General features: G+C 37.9%; 2 protein-coding genes across 7 annotated transcripts in view; one reads left to right on the top strand and one right to left on the bottom strand.

The window, feature by feature from the left end:
* The window catches only part of PUDP (pseudouridine 5'-phosphatase), a 68,194-nt gene extending 66,498 nt beyond the window's left edge, over positions 1–1,696 (bottom strand). The window contains exon 1 of the mRNA XM_085052635.1: positions 1,562–1,696. Coding sequence (XP_084908761.1) covers positions 1,562–1,643 — 82 coding nt within the window. The 5' untranslated portion in view covers positions 1,644–1,696. The remainder of the gene's footprint in view (positions 1–1,561) is intronic.
* Positions 760–22,120, top strand: part of STS (steroid sulfatase) — a 107,330-nt gene continuing 85,969 nt past the window's right edge. For 2 of the 6 annotated variants that reach the window (XM_085052582.1, XM_085052562.1), the window contains exons 1-2: positions 763–1,592; positions 2,491–2,571. The gene's annotated coding sequence lies outside the window, so the exon portion shown is untranslated. Of the gene's footprint in view, positions 1,593–1,711; positions 1,795–2,490; positions 2,572–12,112; positions 12,168–13,259; positions 13,525–22,120 lie in introns of those variants that run through there. The other 4 variants (XM_085052572.1, XM_085052602.1, XM_085052592.1 and 1 more) reach the window with 4 other exon arrangements.

Genomic DNA, 22,120 nt, shown 5'->3' with positions numbered 1-22,120 from the left:
TCCAAAGCTAAAGCACCTACCCTGTACACAAGAAATTAATTTAAAACCCTGGCAGGGTTCTGGCCAGGTTGGATAAGGCCTTGAGCAACTTGGTCTAGTGGTTGATGTCCCAATCCACGGCAGGTCAGTTGGGATTAGATGATCTTTGAGGTCCATCCCAGCCCCTTTAACATTCTATGAGTCTATAAAATGGATACAGAAATCTTACATATCCTTAACAGTGACTAAATACTCATACAGCTTTCCTATACTGTTGTGTTGCCTGTGTGAAGCAGATTTCTGACAAAGAGCAGTAGTATCTAAAAAAGCTTTCCAGAAGCTTCTAGGAATGAAATTAAAATAACTGGTTCTGGATTGTAGTATTTCACACATACATATACACACATGTATGTGAAGTGTGCATATATATATATATCCCCAGGCTATTTGAGAATGCAGTAATGAAACTAAAAATAGAACTAAAATAACTCAATCACTGTTTTGTATAGCATAGTCATTTTTATTTTAAAAGGTAAGTGTGGATCACCTTCAGCTGTTATAGGCCTGACGGAGGGAAAAGTGCACATTTCTTGGAAACACGGAGTGATTCATCAGATTTCACAGCAGTCTTCCCAGAAACTGCAACAATTAGGGGTTTGCAGAAAGAAGGAACACACCGCAAGTTCACACCTTTTAAGAGTTCACCTAATCTAAAATTGCTTCCCGTGTGACAACTCACATGGACTATTTAAAAAACAAAGTCACATACCAAAATATTCCATTAATACTCAGCAGAGGTCCTGGTTCATCAAACAGTTAAGACCAGACTTAAAAACTGTCCTAGTTATAGCGACTATTCAAACTTCAAGATCCAATCTAGCTGTAGCACAACAGGCATCATTTTACAGCTATAACCCAGGAAGTCAACTGATTCAAAAACTGAGAGAAGGCTATCACAGCGGTTTCCAGACTTCTCAGCTGGAGGCGGTAGCTCCAAAGCCCGCCAAGCGCTGTCCTGCCCTCGGCAGCCCCAGCCCCGGTCAGGGACTCGCTGCTGCCGGCAGTGCGCGGCCCTGGATGCCTCAGCTACACTCTGGACAGCCGCTCTTCTCCATGCCCGCTTTCCCTGGCTTTCAACCCCAAGCTGCCCCTCCGCACAGCCACCCCAGCCTCGCTCAGCCCTGCGCCATCCACAGCAAGCGCCCTCTTCACGCTCAGCCCCGGGTCTTTCACTTTAAGCGAAATCTACCCCCGAAAGGCAGCGGGTAGCGGAAGGAGGAGGAGGAGGAATTAATTATTGTGCTGTTGCTTTAATCCCTTCATTCTGGTTTTAGCAGCGCCGCCCGGGGCGTTCTGGCGGCTCGCCCGGAGAGACGAGGCCGTGAATGAGCTGCCGCGGCCTGGGCGGCTGAGGCCGCGGGAGGCGGAGGGGCAAGGGAGGGGAAAGGGAAGGAGGCTGGACGCCGCCAGCCGCAGCCCCCCGCCGTCCGGGCAGCAGGATCTGGCCAGGCGCGGCGCAGACCGCCGGCGCGGGGCGGAACGGGGCCCGGCCGTGGAGGGGAGAGGGGCGCAGGCTACCCACCCAGCAGCAGGCCGTCCATGTCAAAGATTACGTGAGTGACCGGGCGCAGCGCGGCCGCCGGGGAGCAGGAGGAAGCGGCCATGGCGAGGCAGAGCAGCCGGCGTGCGGCAGCAGCCCGGGCAGATATAGCCGCCGCGGGGCGAGCGGGGCCGGGCCGGGCGCGGCGCGGGGCGGGCGGGCCGGGCGGCCGTTGCAGGAACACCGGGGCCGGGCCGGGCCAGCGGGACCTTTCGGTTTGTTTTGTTGTTCTGCACTTAAAGCAAAGTCCACTTCTCTCGTTGCGGGCCTCTGCTCTTGCAGAACAGCGCTTCTTGCCCAGAGAGCTTGTGGGGTCTCCCTCATTGGAAATATTCAAGAACCATCTGGATGCAATTCTGTGCAATGTGCTCTGGGATGACTCTGCTTGAGCAGGGATGTTGGAGCAGACGGCCCATGGTGGTCCCTTCCAGCCCGACCTGTATGATTCTCATATCCCCTTTGGTGCTGCTGGCGGGAAGGTCAGAAGAGTTGCTGTCAAGCTGATGCTTTAGACAGTGTGTCTTCTGCGTGCCTGTGCAGAGATTTACAGGGGTAATATTACCACCAGATTGTGGTTGAAGCCATAAACAAAAAGGTGTAAATCTGTGTAAAACTGTGAGGGAAGACTAAAGTAATGGGGGAAAAAAAATCTGTGAGGAAAGAGTAAACCTATCTCTTAAGGGTTGCTGAGTGCAAGAATAACGAATTGAAAGCTGTTTTAGGTGTTGTAGTTTTTTGGGGTTACTTTCTCATGAAACGTTCAAGAAGTTCTGAAGTTCAAAAAACAAGACTGTTCTTGAGTTGAAGCAAAATCTTCCTGCATGGACACATCATCCGATTTTGCCCGGGCAGTTGGGAGGGAAAGAGACAACCTACCTCATCAGTTTTCCGTTTTGCATTTTTCCATGCAGGTAACTCTACACTGGGCAGCAAGATCGTTGAAGTACCAGTTGCAGAGGCAGACATGAAAAGAGCTGTATCAGGCTCCCAAGGTGACATACTGGCTTGAAGATTTGTACTGCTATGCTGTTCTGTGTGAAGGAAGTGGTTGGTTGCAGCTTCACATAGAGAAAGTCCTGTCTCATTTGTAAGCAGGCCTTGCAGCAATTCTTTTTTCCTAACAGTTCCTCATTTGAATTGACAATGCTTCACCATTTTAGCAAGTTAGTGGGGGTTTTTAAAGCCTTAACTGTAGGTGTGATTCAGCTATATTTGAATTTTAGTTTAGCGTCTTTAAGCATCTTACCTAACCGCAAAACTTATCCCTTGAAAGTACGCTCACCCTACATTTATGTGAAATGTAGACACAGAATCCTCCTCATACCTTCTCCTATTCTGAAAATACAACAAATAAAACAGCCTTGGCCTTCACTTGTACCTTTTGAATAATAAACTTGACTTTCAAACAAAGTTTTTTGAGTTTTGGGTTGGTTTTCTCTTTTTTCATCTTGTCTCATTCTGTAATAATTCTGCTTAGGCCCTGTCTGTGTAGGCTAGGAAAAAGACTGTGTGCAGTACCTTAAATGTCTTTTAAAAATTCCATGTGTAGTTATCACATGCATCAGTTAGTTCCTGTGTAGATTTAAGAAAATGGTTCCTGAGCTTTCAGATATTTTTGTTTTGTAACCTTACAATATATGAGTATTAAAAATGCCCTGCCCATGGCTGTTTTGTTTCTGCAATAAACACTGTGCAACAAGTCAATATTCCAGTTTTGTTTCCAGCAAATGTTTATAGTTTCTTTTGTAGCTCACTTAGGTGGGAGCATGGCTAGCATCAATAGAAGGGTAAAATCCTGAGTACATTATGTCAAAAAAAAGTGTTAACCTGTTAAAGGAAATTAAAAAAGTAGTAATCTCAATACTTAAAATGGTATTATTGTACTGTCCTATGAAAGAGTGTGTTTCTGCTATAGGAGTACATGCTGTTGTGGCAATTTAAAGACGATGGGTAATGATGTTCTATGACAGTTGTACCTGAGGTGGATTCATCAACTTTCTAATTACCAAGTATTCTAAAAAGCTGGTTTTTAATTGTGTATATGGTGACATAGTAAAACCTTTATTTGTTAGTCAATGGTTGTAGCTTTTTCTTGTTTCCTTGATTTATTGTTCTAATTAGAAAAAAGTAAAAGTATTTGATCACAACTTCCATCTCCTTTAGCCTCCTAAAAAGGGGAGAAAATCACTATTTTAACATGTAAATTATCAGTTCATCTGAGAAAACATAAGGATTTTTTAAACCTTTTGAGTATTTAAAGTGGAAATAAGTCATAGGCAATCTATATGAAAGTAGCCCACAAAATTAAAGTGTAATACAGAAGCTGAACATATTTAGGGATAAATGGTCTGTGTTACAAATCCTGTGGTACAGATTTCAAGACTGTCACATTGCCTGACAGGCTGATGACCTCAATTTTCTTTGCTTTACCCCGGTTCATCAGTGATAATGAGTGTGATGTTAGCTTACTTGATTCTTCAAAGCTGTGTTCAAACACAGGAAAATCTGCCCAAGATAGACAGCTGTTTAGGTTTATTCTGTGTGACTAAGTCTTTTTACTAAGGGAATGAAATGAAGTCCAAGCAACTTAATTCTAGGTGGAGCATAGTTTTCTAGATATATAAGTAAGAGAATGTGCTGATCTAAGTTTTGTTTGAGCTGTCTTAAATATTGTAATGAATGACTCGGTAATACTTGGTTTTGTTGTTTTGGTTTTTTGGGTGGTTTGTTGGTTTTTTTTTTTTAAGGGAGTGAAAAGAATTTGAGGTTGAGAATTGTGTAATTGATTTTTTGCTTGCTACTATTTTTTATTACTTACATGAAGCTGTCTTTGAGTTAGGAGGACTTCAATAACATTAGTATTGTGGGAAACATACTGTGGTTGAGGTACAGTAACTATGAACACTAATAATTAGTTATTTTGCTACAAACACGATGTATACTTATTGAGAAGAATGAACCTGGGTAACTAAAATATAATTCTGCAACTAGACTTGAATTCTGAAAAGTCTGAAGAACACAATTAAAGTGGCACTCTGGGCATACACCAAAGTAGATATGTGGGGTTATAAACGTATATATCTGAATGTCCAGGTTTTTAAACGACTGTAAATTAACTGCCTTCTTACCCCAAAAAAAATCTATTTTCTCTGGTTTTGTAATAATATGTTAAAATCTCATTGGTTTTATTGTTCTTTAATGTGAGATAAAGTAAAATACTCAGGTGCCATGGAGTTATTAAGTGTGCAACACAGTGTTTTACATACTCGGTCCTCTTAACCATTTTTTAACTTCTATATTTGTTTGAGTTTTCTTCACTTTGAACCTGAAAGTTTTGTACATGTGACTGAGTTCTTTCCTGGAGAGTAAAAGCTTCAGAACATACTTAACTCTTTTCATAGGTAATACATATGATTCAATAATTTCAGTTTCCTATTTCACTATTTCATGTTTTGCTCAAAGCATGGATTCACTTACCTATTTTTTTTTGGTGCCATTGATAGGAGCATCATGCACTATGTGTTTCACAAAGAAATGACTGACTATTTTTCTGCAAGCACCTTGACAAAGAGGATAAACAGATTATAATCTGTTTTGGTTTGAATATTAAAAAAGAACCTGAAGACTTGAATAAATCCAGTAATTTAAAAGCTTTCATAATGATTTACATGAACAGCTGTTAAACCAACTATTAGTAACAAATTACTTGGGATGATTTAGAATTAAACGTAATTTCAGGTATCAGCTGAGATTTACAACAGTTGCTGTAGTTAAGCCTATAAGCCTTCAGAAAATGAAACCCCTGTCAGTGCTGGATGTCACCAAACATGAGCTTTTTACCTTAAGATTATGAATTAGGTGAATTGTATTGTTTCACTTCATGTTTTTATAGGTGAAAAATGGGGAATGAGCATGTGTCTTAAAGCAATGAAATAGTACCATGCAACTCCTGATCTAGGTCATGTTTTATTGATTATGTAAGTTAAAAGGGAGTATATCCTCTTTTAATCAATCATATGTGTCTTCTTGCAGCCAAGTAAGCAGGGACAGGAGAGCCATCTGTTTTCTAGATTTTGGTATTGACCACTAATTACACGTGTGTTAGTTACAAAGGCAGGAAACATGATGTGCTATGCTGCAAGAGAAAAAAAGTGAAGATACATGTTTGCCATCTATAAATTTAGATAAGGCACTATGAAAAGGTTCTTAAGCAGCAATGAGGGGTGAATTTCTAGAAAAGCTAACCAATCATACAGGAGGGAACAAGGGAGCTATGCTTTGATATTTTTAGATGTCAGTTCCTGTATTTGATGATGGGATTGTACAACAGAATAAAGTTTCTGAAGCTGGGAAAGAAAGCCTTAATATTTTTGCTTCTGTTAAAGTCACTGAGAACCATTTATTCTCCTTTATGGATTGTGACTTAGCTTGTTGACATACCTTTTGGTCTTCCAATAAAACACTGGCTGCACACAGGCAAACTGTTCAAGTGATTAGCAGTGTCATTGTAATGAAAATCCTGAAGAGATTAATGGCTGGGACCTGCTTAGCCTTAAACTATCAGAAAGATTAGGACAGAAGAGATTGCATCCCCAGATAAGATATGAAGTGTTGTATCCCACTGTACTTTTCCTGGGATATGGGCTTGCTATGTTACATTCATTTATTTAACTTCCCATTGTTGCAGGAACCTAAAATATTTGTTATGAACTTGGTTTTCTTTCTTGTCTGCATGTGAATTTAATTGCTATTTTTTCATTTTACTACAGTTTGATTGTTACAGATTATAGGAAAAATTTTGTATTTGTACTGTCATGTGGAATGCACGTTCTGTGAACCTTACTGAGTAAGTCATCTATCACTCGGTTGCTGACAGTAAAGGTGAAACTGAATGCAGTCACCCTTCCAGTGGTCCCTTTTAGTCTTGGGTTCCTAAGCTCAACCTCTTCAAAGGCTGTGGTGATTAGATCTTCAGATTGAGAAGAGAGAGAAGGAATTGGGATGCTCAGGGTCACCAGGTCTCTTAGCCACTGATCTGTAATGCTGGTCCAGGTTCAGGTTTTATGTGCATATTCTGTACTTGTGATGCAACAAGCTGGGGAGTTGAATCTCCAAACCTCAGACATTCTGCCTGCTCTGTGACTGTGTGCCCTTAGAAGCTTGTATCTATCCAGAAGAGTTGAGCAGAAATAAATGAACTGGCTGACACTCAGCCCAGAGTGTCAGGGAATGTCAGGGCATGATGAGGGAGAACATGCTGACAGCACAGGGAGCGCAGGGGGCAGCTGGAGGCCAGCTATCATACGGTACCATGACCTTTCTTTGCAGTCATTCTGGTGGTCTCAGTTTCTAGATCTGTCTAGGCAGAAAAGCATCATGCTGGTACATATGAAGTAGCAAGTCTGATCATGAAGCAGAAATGGTGGAGAGAGGAGAGGGGGCAGTGCCAAACAGTTTGCCAGCTTCCTGAGTTCCCACTGCAGTGGAGTTGTATTAGACATATAGGGTGTTCCTCACTGTGGGAGTTGGGACTTTTCCTTGGCTGCCAGAGTTAGTGTACCTCCCAACCAAGTCATAATTCCATTTTTTGAATTCTCTTGCCACAGAACCTGCTGACCTGTTCTCTTCCTCCTGTGTGCAGACACACAAATGTACTAGTAGTATACCTCAGAACATGTTCTTGTGCACAGCCAGTGGCAAATACGCTTTGTGACCACTGCCATGTAAGGCACTGATTAAATTTTGGGTGATGAAATAGTCTCTTCACAAGGCTGTCCACTTACTTTAGGTTCAGTTTATGTTTACTTACTTTAAGGAATTAGGTTCAGTGTATTGTAATAAAACAGATGAGGAAATGATGTAGCTTTATTTCATATCTTATACTTTCAATCGAAATGTTGTTAGTAGATCATGAGACACTTTTTCATAAAATATTTAAAAAATAAGGAACACCATTTGTAAATACTGATACAGTTAGATAGTTAGATATTAGGGGTGCCGAGAAGAAAGCAAGGAAGTCCCAGTGCTATCCAGCTTGTCAGGCCCTGACTTTTTTCCATAAGACAGCTACTCTACTTCATTGGGTAATCTCAAACATTTCACCTTGAGTTCTGTAAGGGAAGATTGCTTACACCGACACTGCATGTTTGAAACATTCCTAGACTTCCATTTCATATACTTACATCTGGGTAAGACCACAAGAGACATTCAAGATCTAGATGAATTCTTTGCAATATAATTGTATATGCTTAAAATATCTGTCCAGACATTATGCTTAAAATTTTCTGAGTCAGTCTTTTGCTCTGCTAGGATATCCTGTCTTCTTCCTCTACTCTTTTTTTTTTTATTTTGCAAATTTCATTTCTTTAACCTATTGTTGTAAGTTACTTGCTCTGAAGCTTTTAGCATTTTGATTGCCTTAAAGCCTTTTAGGTTTTCTGTATCCTTAGAGAAGTCCAGCACTCAGGTACATTATTGCAGCTGTGGGGTTTATAAATGACAAATAGAAGGTAATCTTTTCCTATTAAAATGCCTTCACAGGCCTAGAGAGACCAGCGCCTTTGAATTAAAATAAGAACTGAATTACCGTCTTTCTCATAGTTTGATTTTTTTCTGCTGGTTAGCCAGGTAGTTCCCCATATTGTACCAAGCCAAAAAGCTCAAAACTTTTGTTGCTATTTGTCCAATTTAAAATTATGGTTCACTTCTATGTGTATTTTCAGTAATTAGGAGGAGTCAGTGTCATATTTCTCTGAAAGAGATCAGTGACAACATCTCTAGCCCATTAAGAGCTTATTACCTCTTCATACAGTTCAAAATCTTTTTATGCATTTTTAAGTATGAAAAACTACTATCTTGCAAGCCTAATGAGGCAGATATCTGCAAGAAGCTGTGTTACAGAATGAATTGCTGTAGCACTCTTTCAGAAGTTGTATGTGTTTAGACAAGTGACTGCTACAAGCAAAAGGGAATAAGTATTATATTAATGACCATGTTTGACAGCCTGGCTCCATAATCTGTTTTTCACTGACTCTTCCTTTTTATGCCAATAATTATGCTCTCATCTGGAAAAATTAGACTAATGCAATTTTCCAAAAGCTATTAACAAGACTTTTGATATTAAGATGGCTATATATGCTAATGTGCCATCCCAAAACAAAGATTGTATTGTGATCATGAAATGAGGCATGGTTAGGGTGCATTCTGGAGTTGCAGAGTGTGGAGGAAAGCCTATAGGCTTCAGGGGGCGTAGAGCATCACTCAGTTTGTGACACCCACATCACTGAATTATTACCAGCGTCATCTAGGGTGATGTTTCTACCACAGCTTCCTGAAGTTGGTGGAAATACAGTAAAACCTTGCTTGATTTCAATTTTTTAGTATTTGGGTGATTGTTGATTCTTGAAGGACCTGACAAAGTGTGGGAACTTGAACATCCATCTGCTTTTTCTGACTTCATCACATCCAGGAAATATAATAAAATAAATTTTCTTGTAGGTCAAATGAAAAATATTATTCCTACCTGTTCAAGCCCATCTTTCTCAAAAAATCATGTTCTATTTATGACTCCAGGTAGCTTAGACCAGTATTATTTGATAGTCAGAAACTGGTTACAGTGACTAAAAAACCTGAATCTTTATTCTTACATGGCATAGCCAGCGTATTCTTCCGGGTAAACTCCCATATGTAACTCATAACCAAAGTTAATCACAATCACAATAAAAAAAAAAAAAATCAAAACCTTTAGACTTTGTCATAGAGTTCCATGTATAAAAACCTTTGGGACTTCCTCAGAACTGTATAAAGTCCTCTGTAATCCACAGATTTCACAAATTCATATAATGATTTTCTATCAAGATACTACATGACTACAGGATTTTCAGAGGGAAACTTGCCCCTGGTTTTTTGGATTAAGCTGAAGAATGAAGTTTAAGCATTTTTTAACTGATAATTTGTTGATGTTTTCTATAATCCAATAACCCAATTTGTACAAAGTCCCTAAACAGAAAAACTCTTATCTTTTAATTCTGGATAAATGTATTTAAAGAATATCCTTTGAACTATATTCATTGGGTTTTACAATGATAAGAGAAGTTAAAAAATACCCTTTGTTCTATTTTAGCTCTGTAGTGGTATGTTTCATTTAAATGTAAGTAAAACTCAAGTTTGTATTAGCAGATTTATGTGGAAGCAGAAGCATTTACCTGTGCAACATCCAGGCAGGCTAAGGCAGCTTTGTCATGCTTTGTTTTTACAAAGACACTGTACTGTACCTGGTAGATGAACATTTAGTGGTGTGATAAAGTTGGATCCTAACGTCTAAAGCTTTGGCAGAGATGTTTGGATGAACTGAAACAAAAGGTCTGCCTTGCTGCAGCTCTGCATACCACTAGATTCCAGTGAATTGAGTCATGCATCCTTCTTCCTCCATTTCATCCCAAACACTATTTAAGAACATAATGTCCTTTACCAGTTCAATGAGTTGAACTCTGTTTTACATGTGGACATTCATACAAATAATAGGTAGATACTGACTTCCACTTGTGACCAGAAGTCCAAAGTACCTTAAAAAATAATTTTTCTAACATGTTATGAAAAAGAAAAAAAATGGACTCTGTGTTCATACCCATGTGGAAAAAGAAAGCCAAACCACAAAAACAGCCATTGGTCAAAATGGGTAATATAATCTGTTGAGTAACATAGATCTTTGAAGAATACATTACTGGGTAACATAGTACCCTGTTGGCCATAACTAAAAGCAGCCTCCCTGTTGGCATTTCAGTTTTCAGTCCTGCTTAAGCTTTGAAGTCATCAAGTAATTTTCACTTTAGCACCCTTTAATGATTTTTAATTAAACATGGGAAAGAAACCTAAACAAAGAAAACCGCTCTATTCAATCTTCATTCAGTACTCAAATTTGGATATGAGAGGTGGAGGATGTTTATTTTTTCACTCATTAACATGTAATTTTTTGCATACTGTTATAGTTAGAATGAATAGATAGTTATACTTTGCATTTCGGTTTTCCATATCAAATGCCTTGAATTGTCTTAGTAATTAGCACAGACAAGTCTGATTTTCATTTGTTTCATCTATGGTTTGTCACACATATCCTTCTTTTATCATTACTTTCTACTGATTTACATAATCACAAGGTTTTGAAATAATGTTGCTTAATAATTGTGTTAATAAAATTTACTGTAAGTAAATAGCTATTATGCAGTTAAGAGTTGCAGTGTATGTACACAAGAAATGGTGTTTTGCTAGTGGATGTTGTTTCTCATCTCTGAATCTCTAGTACTGTTTTTTTGTCCATATGCAGGGGGCTTTTACTATCTTCTAAAATATTATTAATCTAAAAATATCATTAATCAAAGGGATTAAAAAGTAATTGGTTATTTATTGTAGACAGATTGACAAGATTTTTTAAAATTGTCTTGTTTTAAATTCACTTGTTAATGCTTTCAATAAATGCAAGAAAATAGTGCAGTTTTTCGAAAGCTCAGGTCAGGGCTAAGCATTTCCAATCTGAATTTAAGACAGAGAAAATGCTGGTAATTTAAAATTATTTCAAATTTGTTGAAGTAGCATGTTATTTTAAAATAGACAGTGGAAAAATGCAGAAGAAAGCTCAGGACAAGCTGTACTGATATCCTGAACCACAGAAAAATGTAATTTAAACTTTGAATTTAGACAGCTGGTTATAAACCTTGGTTCAATTTGATTTATCACAGTCATTGTGAGCTTCCAGGTTTTGCCTGGAAGAAAAGTAAAATTTTATGCTGAGATTGTAAGGCTTGGATTCTGTTAAGTTTCGTCAGCACTGATTGTCATACATCTTTGGACATCCATCTTTCTCTTCCTGATCAAATTTCCTCATGACAAATACATAAATTGGGGTGGGGAGTACAATAGCTGGGAAGGAAGGTAGTATGTCAACTAGCTAGGATTTTTTGAAGTTTAATGAATGATTTTTCACTTTAGGGTCCTTGGTCTTCCTGGGAAGCAGTCATTTTGTGGGAGCACATAATTTCTAAGACAATGCATATTGAACAAACCAGAATGGGCCATAGTGTATGGTATTTATAAAAAGAGCATCTCTAAATATTCTATGCCTCCAATGGAAAAGTTTGAAAAACACTGATCTGAAATTTTACTTTAGAAGGTGTTTCAGTACAGTTTGTCCAAAATTGCTATGTAGATACTCTGTAGGAATGCTTCCCACGTGTACAGAAGGCAGAAATGTACCTGAGATTCTGGCACAGCCCTTGTTTTCCAAAAATATAGTGCAAAGTCATTAAAAATTTTAACAGATCTTCTGTAACTACTAAACAAATGTCTTGATTAGGCATATCTATATATCCGTAATGAGAACATGCTGAGATTTTTTCGTACTAGTGAAGCATTGTCATATCAAGAAAGCCTGTTAGTCTTGTATAATAAGTTATTTTTTTTAGTGTTTTCCTTCTTCCCCTCCACCCTTCTGTTTTAGTTCACGTGGCTGGACTTTGTACCTATATAGTGATAAGTGCACAGCCATCTTGTTTGAAAACGAGAGGCAGAAACTGAAACAATTCCATGCTGCCAGGTAAAACACCCCTTCCACCCCAAAGCCTGTCATTTATATATAGTTTAATTGTAAACATTGGGGTAATGTGTAGTAGGAATTCATATTCTTTTGCAGCTCAAAAAAAATTCTTCATGGCAAGAAATTAGCAGTTATGTGAAATCATAACAAATTCAGTGTTGTCTTTTCCACATTAACTTAATGCAATGTGTTTTTATAATAAAGAAAAAAAGAGTGCTGGAACCAAATAGTCATGTCTATAAGATACTATCAACCATAGTGGCAAATTATTTTGTAACAATGCACTTTGTTATCAGGTATTGCAATGGAACAGAACATTCCGTGCCTCAAACAGATTAAAAATAGTATAACCGTTAGCTGAATTGTAAAAGCATTTTGAAGAAAAAAGAAAGCAGGGTCCTTATGAACTAGATTTTCCAGCTGTGCCATAGCAGTTTTTTTCTTAGCACTTAAGCTCTGGTTGTTTAAAAAGTAATGTTAAAAGTATATGTAATTTTGATTATGGAGTCTGTTTCAAGGATCAAATGGAAATGAATTGTTAAATAGTTTTGGAGGGGGTAAGTTGTGAAATAAACTTGTAGTTTTGAAGTGACTCATGGTTGTGTGCAGTTGTTCACGTGCAGTGTATGTTATCTGACATAGTCCATTCAGTTCAAAGGTGGAAGCCTGCAAGATTTAACTGTAACTTTTAAAGCTATTAAATAAATCTAATGTTTTCCTTTGTAACCTCATACACGTCCAACTTGCAAACTGAGGGTAAACACAGCTACTGAGGGGACAGTATCTGTAAGGGGAATCACTGAGATACAGGAGAATGGCAAGGAGTAATAGAGAAAGGAAAGAGGAAAAGAAAAAATCATCACTTCTGGATAGGTTGTATTTTCCAGGCTTAAACAGAACAACTGCATTTGAGGAACCATACTGAGACAAGAAAGAAGATGAAAGAGGAGAAGCCTATTTAACCACAATTAATGTTTGAATAGAATCTGACCATGCATATTGCTTGCTATGCAGTTTTGTAATGACTCATTAATAATATGTATTCCACACATCCTGTTTTCTCACAAACATGTATTTTTCTTCTGCCCTTAGGATGTTCTGTAGGTGGATTTTAGTAAGACTTGTGTTAAAGCCCAGTCAGATCAACAGGCTGCTCTAACACAGGGAGAGCCCCAGTTGCCATTAGGGAGCAGTGTGTACTGCTGCCCGAGGAAGGGCCTGTGTTGAGGGAAGGCATGGAGGAGGCAGCCAGCGAGGCACATCAGCATCGAGAGCAGTAATTAGTGCTAGAGAGACAGTGACAGTAGCAGCACTTGGGCAAGCAAAACTGGACGAGTCGAGCCACTGCATCCAAAAGGTATTCAACCTGAGTTTGTATGAATGGCACATTGATATGAGATTCTTGAGTAAGAAGGGGTTTGAAATAGGGTAGATCATGGTTTGGAAAGATTAGTGTTGCAGAAGAGTTTGTGGGGTGACTTGACTGTATGAGCAGAAATTTGGGGATGAGGAGGAATGAAATAAAATTAATTTAGGTGAGAAATTTAGTTGAGAGGAGGACTCCAGGACAATTGAGATGGCTTTTTAAGAGGTGCTTAACAAGAATTGTGGCTGTGGCACTCTGAGCGGTGAACTCACAAGTTTGAATGGCTTCATGTATGCAATAATACTGATTTTGGGGTTTTTTTGCATTCTGGACAAATGTTTCAAATTTGGTGAAAAATGGCCTCTTCTTTTTGTCTACCTGCTAAAGAATCAATTGATCAGCCATAATCTTAAGGAACTCTTAGGGTACAGAACTCAAACACATCTGTTTTTCTCTGGTATTGTTTATATTCTGCACTGCTGACAGAACTGAATACTATGATGAAGAAAATGAGAAGCTATTGACATGGGTTAGTCAGTTACAAGAGTAACTCTTAGCATCACATCTCCAGTTCCGATATTATTATAATAGACAACAGGGTATGTTGTCTAGTATAGCAGTTGTCTAATAGTAGCAGTATTGTCCTGAAAAAATGCATTTTGGACAGAGGAATTGATATGTTCTTTCTCACTGATGAACATAATCCATCCTTTAAAAACATAAGGTTGTGTTATACCTCAAGGCACAAAACAAAGGAAAACATCCTTTCTTAAAAACATATTTTAAAATATTCTCATACAATTGCAAAAGTATGTTATTTGCTTCAGAAATACTGGCAGTATGCTCCAGTCCAAGCTAAAAGATAATGAGACCCCTGGAGCTATTATTGAGAAACTTTCAGATGTTAAATGGAAGCTAATGCTGGTGTACCACAAGAAAAAGGTGTGCCACAAGAAAATAGAAAAATGCCTTTTCTGAATACTTTTTATATTTATTTATGATCTTAAAATGTCATACAAAATAAGGTGAAAATGAAATGAATTGCTATGGTTTTGAGCTAATGATAATTTTCATTTTGTCATGTGGGGATTTTGCCTATGTGCAAAAACTATGCTGTTCTGGCAGCAAGAGTTTACAACAGTTTCCTAGAGTTCCTATGGAAGCAAGGAGTAAAGAGCTAGAGAAAAAGGAGAGGAAGTGAGGGAATGAGCAAGAGTTTTCTACTTACACAGGGCAGAACAAACCTAGATACCTTTGGCTTAAATTGCTGTTTTTCCTGTATTGCTGTAATACAATATATACATTTCTACAGTTTTTGTTCAGGTATTTTTATTTTATCTGTCTCTAAGGATCCAGCTAGCCTCTTCTTGTATTTTAGGCATATATTTTTATTCTTATAATTATTTGCTGTTTCAGATATTCTTTCCTTTTAAGACATTAATTTTAGTTTCTGCCTATATCCTATGATGTTTAAAGTCTATCCCTCAAATATTTTGCCAAGCTAAGTATAGTCACAATTTTTTTTTATTGATGGGAAAGTCAGTTATTCATCTGTATGATTACTGAAATTAGTAAATGATCAAATCTTTGGAAGTAGGATACAGATTTGGTTCATGTATATGTCTTGTTTTGTAAATGTCTTTGCCCTTTGTCAAATTTGTTAGCAGATTCTGATCTATATAGTTTGTAGTCAGGCAGCTGTGTAGCTACTATGCAGCACATCATTCTTCTTTTCCTAATTGTATAAATGTTCTTCCTAGGATAAACATTTTCCTGGTTTGTAGGACCTCCTAATTTCATGATCTTACATATTGGTTTTAAATCTGTTTTGCAATAATTGTATTTTATTTTTAAGCTGTTTCATACTTATATTGTTTAGTGAATAATGCTAATGGATATCTCTTCATTAAAGGTGGTGAGAAAATTATTTACCATCTTACTTCCTCCTGCCACCCCCTCCCCCACTTTTCTGAAGTTCTTTTTTCATTATGCTATTTGTGGGGAAAATAGAAATGATGAATGGATAAAGCTGTTATCTTTGTTTTAATTTTGCCTTAGGTCCTAAAAATTGGGTAATTTGAGGGCTAATCTTTTAACTCAAGTCAAAATAACACAGTAAAAATATTTCCCAGCTGAAAAGAACAGAAAAAGTGTGGGGTTTTTTTACATTGTAAATTCTAAACAGACTATTTTTAATGTTTAAAAGTAAGGTAGAAAAATTTCACTTTTGATTTACCTCATTTAAAATAGATAAAAAACTTTTATTTGGTTTAAAACCCCATTTTTTTCCTGCTAGAAAGATTTTTGTCAAAAAAAATTCCAAACAACTTAATTCACAAATATTTGCAGAATGAGGACACCATTCCATGAATATTAGTAGGACAAAAGTAACATAAACCAGATCTTCCGGTTTTAGAAACTGTAAGGAAGGAGCTTGGTCTTTAATAAGCCACTACTTGTTTATTTTTAGTGTCTCTTACCCATGCAAATTAAGAGGAAGGAGAAGCTGTTTGTTTATGTCTTGTGAGCCTCCCTCTTACAGCAGCAACACCATAAGTCAGTTGGTCTCGAGTTATTTTTTGCTTAATAAGCTTTGCCATTTCTCTCCCCGGTAAAAAGTTCACTTTTAGAATCTAGATAGATTCAATAACACCAAAGAAATGTTTGGCTACTGGTAGTCAATGAGATCAATTTACCATTGGATCCATTTATTCCTTTATGCTTTAAATGTGGTGGGTTGGCCCTGGCTAACAGCCAAGAACTCACACAGCTGCTTGCTCATTTCCTTCCCCAGGGATGTGGGGAAAAATCAGTAGAAATGGGAGTGAGAAAACCGGTGGTGAAAATAAAGACAGGAAAATCACTGTCATAGGCAAAAATGTGTAGGGAATACAACCTAATTTATTGCTAGGTAGCATAAATATTTAATTGGTTGGAGTATTGGGAAACAAAACAAAAAAAAAAAAAAAGGACAAACATTTAATCTTGCAGGAAAAACAGTTTTCCTCACACTTTCCCAGGTTCAGCTTCATATTTCTCTCTTTCACTTTCCTAGTCTCCACACCTTCACTCCAGAGATCTCCTGCCATGTTACTGCTGCAGGTTGTGCAGAGTCCCTTCAGGGGAGCACTGGGCAGCACACAAGGCTGAAGTCAGTGCTTGGCTGTTGCTCTCTGCCACTCCTTGTTGCTCCACGGACCACACTGCCTTTGGGCATGTACCTGATCCAGTGTGGAGCACTTCCCACTGCTCTGGCCTTTTTGTTCTTTCGTCCACTTCCTCCTCTTCCTCTGCTCCTCACAGCCCTCTCTTTGTTCCTCCGCCCCCCCCCAATATTTTTTCACTTTCTTAAATATCTTTATTCAAGATAGGCTCAGCTGTGACCTGCAGTGGGTCCATTGCAGAGCTGTTGGGAACTGACTGTGCTCAGCACAGAGCAGCCCCTGGTCTGTCCTCATAGATGCATCCCCTGGAGTCTTCTCTGCTGCCAAAACAACCTTCCTGTTCTCATTCCTCTTACGTGACAGGACAAGCATGTGCATCACTGTTCCATGTTTAGAATGGGTGAATTTCCCATGGTGTGATGGGGGTCAGGAGAACATGCAGGATACTTGTAAATGTGAGTAGCAACACGACCAAAGTGTTGACTAGCCATGTGAATTGCTGAACAGTGCCAATGGACAGTAACAGACTTTTGCTTATCATGTATCAAGAATGGAAGTGTTTTTTCTTCTGTGACAAGGACTGACCCTATATCCTGTTACTTTCCAGCTAATGACTGGCCTGTCACAGGCTGTTTTGGTTGCCTTGTATGTGCAGCTCACAGAAAAGTAGGCAGGGAATAGACAGGCTGAGCTCACAGTCTGTTGTCTGGTCACCTCTGACAAGAGCTTCCTTAATATATCATCTGGCTTGAATAAATTCTGTTCTTTCAGAACTACATAAAAATATAGTTTATTTTTCCCATCAGACTTGTGACTGTAACCTAAATACATGTTGGCTATAGCTGACTTCAGTTAGAGAATTAACAACATTCCTGTAAAATAATCATTGCTGTTGGATGGATCACTCTTATCTCTTTTGTTTTAGAGTAATATAAGAATAAAATATTTAAGATGGAATATTAATCAGTTTTCTATACAGTCTAGAAAGGAAAAATACTTAAATGCATCCCTTGGAGAAAAATTTTTCAACTAATACTCATGAGGAATTGTCCTTAGTTCTTAGATTTCAGTGGAATTACTATTCACAGAGTAAGAAACTATTACACCAGTAAAGCTGGTAGAGCACATCATACTAATTGAAAAACTTCTTATTTGTTTATTACAAAAAGGGTTTTTTCATATTTTATGCTGAGCGCATACAGGCAACTCATCATCAGGGTGGGATTTATTTCATGTAATTATTCCTTTTGTATAAATCGAGTCTAAACAAGGTGTTTAGGCTTTCTAGTCTGTGGGAAAAGGTTGTGAGCATCCCTTCCAACATTTCATTATACCAGTCTTAAGAAGAAACTCTTAAGGTGCCTATATCTTCCTATTAATTAGAAAGCTTAAATAATTTTTTCAGACTACATGCCTAACCTAAAGATTATTAAATGCACATGGATTGGTTTGCACCATATGTGCCTATTTGCTATGGGCCATATAGGTACTTAAATTCTACATGGGTAGAATCAGTAATGATTGCATTCAGCCTTTTCTTAATTTTTCTGTCTGGTACAATCAGCATTATTGGCAGTCCTTAAGTGTTATCATAATGAAAGTATAAATAGCAATAGAACTGGTATAAAAATAATAACAGTTTGAGAACAAACTAATTCAAAAGCCTTTTTTCTTGAAATGAAGCGTCATTTTGGAAATAACATAACATACTGGCTCATTTTATTGATATGTTACTTTCTAGCTTTATGTAGCAAAGAAGCATTAACTGACCATTTCCCTGCAATTTCTTCTGGTAAACCACTCTGTCTAGAAAAGTGACTGTAGGTAGAGATTGTAGGTAGAGGAATATGATGTTATAAAGTCCAGAGCTTTCATCTTGGCAGACTCTAGAGGAGTCCAGCGAATAACTCAGGGGAGAGAGGTGAGTTTTGGTGGGGGTTGAGTTGTTTGGGATTTTTTTCTGTTAGGTTTCTTGTTTTTCCCTGATAGGCATTGAAAGGCTACCATTTCAGTGAAAATGGATCAGAAACTGTTTTCAAATTGAAGGAAAATAAAATTCAGTGTTAGGTGGTTGGTTATTTGTGTTACTGTCCCTTCAATTACTTATAGCGGCATTTAGATACCAACCTTCAGATGTGTGCACTATCCCTGTGAAGGCAGTGTATTTGAGTTGAGTGTTTTAGTTCAGTATTATGTATAATTAGAACTTTTATTTAAACATTTTTTGTGTACTGCTTTGAATATGAACAGAAACTCAAAGGAGTTCTAGTTTGGCTGTCGTTAGGCAAAGATGAAGAATTTATAACCAATCATTGAGATGAAGCTGTGGTTTCTATGTTGTCCAGCTCAAATGGATGCAGCCAAACTCTTCTGTTGATTCCATGTGTAAGACTCATAGTCTTGCAGAGCTGTAGAGTCCTTATCTGCTTACATAAAACTAAAGTGCAAAATTTTAGGCACATAAGTTCTTCCTCATGTCCATTTGACACTCTTGAAAAAGACAGTGTCAAAAATAGACATTTCACTCAACATCTGGGTATATTAAAAAAACCCTGACTCCACATCTTTCAGAACTATTAAGTAAGCTAAATATCATGGATGAGTTTAGCTAAGCCCTCAAAATATGTAAGGAAGATTTCTTTTAATTGCTTTGAATACTTATATCTGGTCTCCAGGAAGTGGCATGACATAGTCACTAGTAGTTAGTCATGATTGATTTGCTGCCTTCTTTTTTTTTTTAAAAGATTTTTCTTTCTCAGGATGGTGCATAACTGGCAAATAAGATGACTACCTGTTTTATCTCGAGGATCTCTCTCTTACGTTGCTGACCAGAGTCCACAATCAAAATCAACTTTTTTAAGGAGCACTTGGCTAACAGGGCATTTTGTGAAACAGTAGCCTTGTAAAAATGGATGTGCTCTAATATGTGTATCAAATTATATAGTATTTTTATTAAAATTAAAATAAAATAATGACATTATATCACAAAAGATTATATTTTATTCCTTTCATGTTATAATTTGACACCAGAAATAATGTTTATTATTCCTTAATACTTCTGTTATGTTCTGTAGCTTAGGTGAGACAAAAGTAGAAAATTCTTGAGAGACCATTTCAAAAAGATACCTAAACTAAACTTAGATCTGACAGGGACTCTGTGACTTCATCTCTGTTTAATTCAGATCCAAAAATAAATCGCATTTTAACAAGAAACATGATTATTTGTTCTGATGTTTTTCCCAGCTTATATTAAGTGAAATTTCTGTCTTGCAGTGAGACAATTTGTAATAAATTAAATACACATTTTCATATATGTACGTAGTTACCTTAGATACATACTGAAATATGATGAAAAATTTCAGTAAAGCAATTATATGACATCAAAGACTCAACAGATATTACTGACTTATAAGACAGAAATTAATTGAGAGATTTTAGCAAATCTGAAACTGATACCAGGAAATTATCAATAGTATATGATATTACTTTTCCATTTCTTAAATTTTAAAAGCTTACTCTTTTTTTTTTTGTTTCTCACTAAGCTGAAGAATTTTCTCTTTGCAGAATTTTATGGAAAGCAGGGTTGTCTCTAGTTTGCTTAAATTATGATTTTTATGGCTCTTAGAGAAATTTTTGGAGTCCTAGCATTCATTTAAGCAAGGTAATTATGTTTCTTTTTTTTTGCATACTGCTTAAGGATAGCACAGCATTTTTTAATGAGGTCAGTATCTGTAGATGTTGCTTATTTCATCAGAAAACACTATACCTTCAAGGATAAAGTATATTAAGCATTTTCTCAAAGGGTTCTGTGACATTAAAAGAGTAGTTTACAGATAAATTGCTTAATCAAACTTAATAAAAATGCTGAGAAGATTCAGTTGGGAAGAGGTGTTTGAAAGACTTTCATGTAATTGTTCTTGTAAAGACACATGTGTCCGTAGTAGTCGGATAAGGATTATCAACCTTACAGCTGGATAAACACATGATGAAATGGGTAAGTAACTGGCTGATGGGTCAGGTGCAAAGGGTTACAGGGAATAGGTGACATCAGACTGGTGACCTGTCACTGGTGGGGGTGACACAGGGTTCCGTCTTAGACCCAGTGTTCTTCAACATCCTCATAAACAATGCAGGACTGGAAAGTATACTAGGTAAGGTTGCCAGTGATGCTAAATTGGAAGGAGCAGTTCACTCCCTCAAAGGCAGAGAGGCCCTGCAGAAAGACCTTGACAAGTTAGAGGCCTGGGTGATTACCAACCACATGAAGTTCAACAAGGGCAGGTGCCAGATTCTGCACCTGGGATGAGGCAGCCCTGGATGTACAGAGCTGGGGAATGAGATGCTGGAAAGCAGTGCCATAGAAAGGGACCTGAGGGTCCTGGTCGATGGCAAACTGAACATGAGTCAGCAGTGCCCTGGCAGCCAGGAGGGACAAGTGTGCATCAGGCACAGCATGGCCAGCTGGGCAAGGGAGGGGATTGTCCTGCTCTGCTCTGCACTGGGGCAGCCTCACCTGGAGTGCTGGGGGCAGCTTTGGGTGACACAGTATATGAAAGGTGTTGAACTATTAGAGTGTCCAAAGGAGGGAAATGAAGATGGTGAAACCTTGAGGGGAAGCTGTGTGAGGAGCACTTGAGGTTACTTGGTCTGTTCCGCCTGGAGAAGAGGAGACTGAGGGGAGACCTCACTGCAGTTAGAACTTCTTTACAAGGGGAAGAGGAAGAACAGACACTGATCTTTTCTCTGTGGTGACCAGTGACAGGACCTGAGGAAATAGCCCGAAGTTGTGTCAGGGGAGGTTTAGGTTGGATGTTAGAGTAAGGTGTTCCCCCAGAGGGTGGTTGGACACTGTATCCGGCTCCCAGGAAAGTGATCATAGCACTGACAGAGTTCAGGAAGTGTTTAGATGATACTCTGGGACACATAAATTGACTCTTGGGGATATCCTGTGTAGGGCCAGGAGTTGGACATTGATGATCCTTGTAGGTCACTTCCAACTTAGGATATTCTGTGATTCTATGAAAGCCATATCAATTATCCTGATGGGAAAAAACAAAAAACAAAGCAAACAAACAAAACAAACTAAAAAAAAAAAAAAAACCAAAAAACCACCCCTTTTTGATCTGCATTTTTTAATGAAGAAAACTAAAAAGAAGTGTTTGGTAAATGCACACGAAATATCAAGAAATAGTGGATTGTATCTGTTTGGGGCTTTTTTTTCATTCATTTGTTCTTAAGTACTTATACTTCAGTTTTTTTAATGCTAGTAGAAAATATATATTAGAATCCCAAAAATACAATTTGATGATACGTAGAAAAAGTAGGACACATGTAGATGCCCCCACATACATGTTATGTGCATATAGACAGATCTCTCTGTGTATGTATGCTTGTCTGTAGGTTCATATACAGTGATTAAAGTA

This window comes from Lichenostomus cassidix, chromosome 1 (genome assembly GCF_008360975.1).
Source record: "Lichenostomus cassidix isolate B80296 chromosome 1, HeHo_3.0, whole genome shotgun sequence".
In the NCBI taxonomy this organism is placed as follows: Eukaryota; Metazoa; Chordata; class Aves; order Passeriformes; family Meliphagidae; genus Lichenostomus; species Lichenostomus cassidix.
Note: the sequence above shows the minus strand (reverse complement) of the source record. Positions and strands in the feature narration are given on the sequence as shown.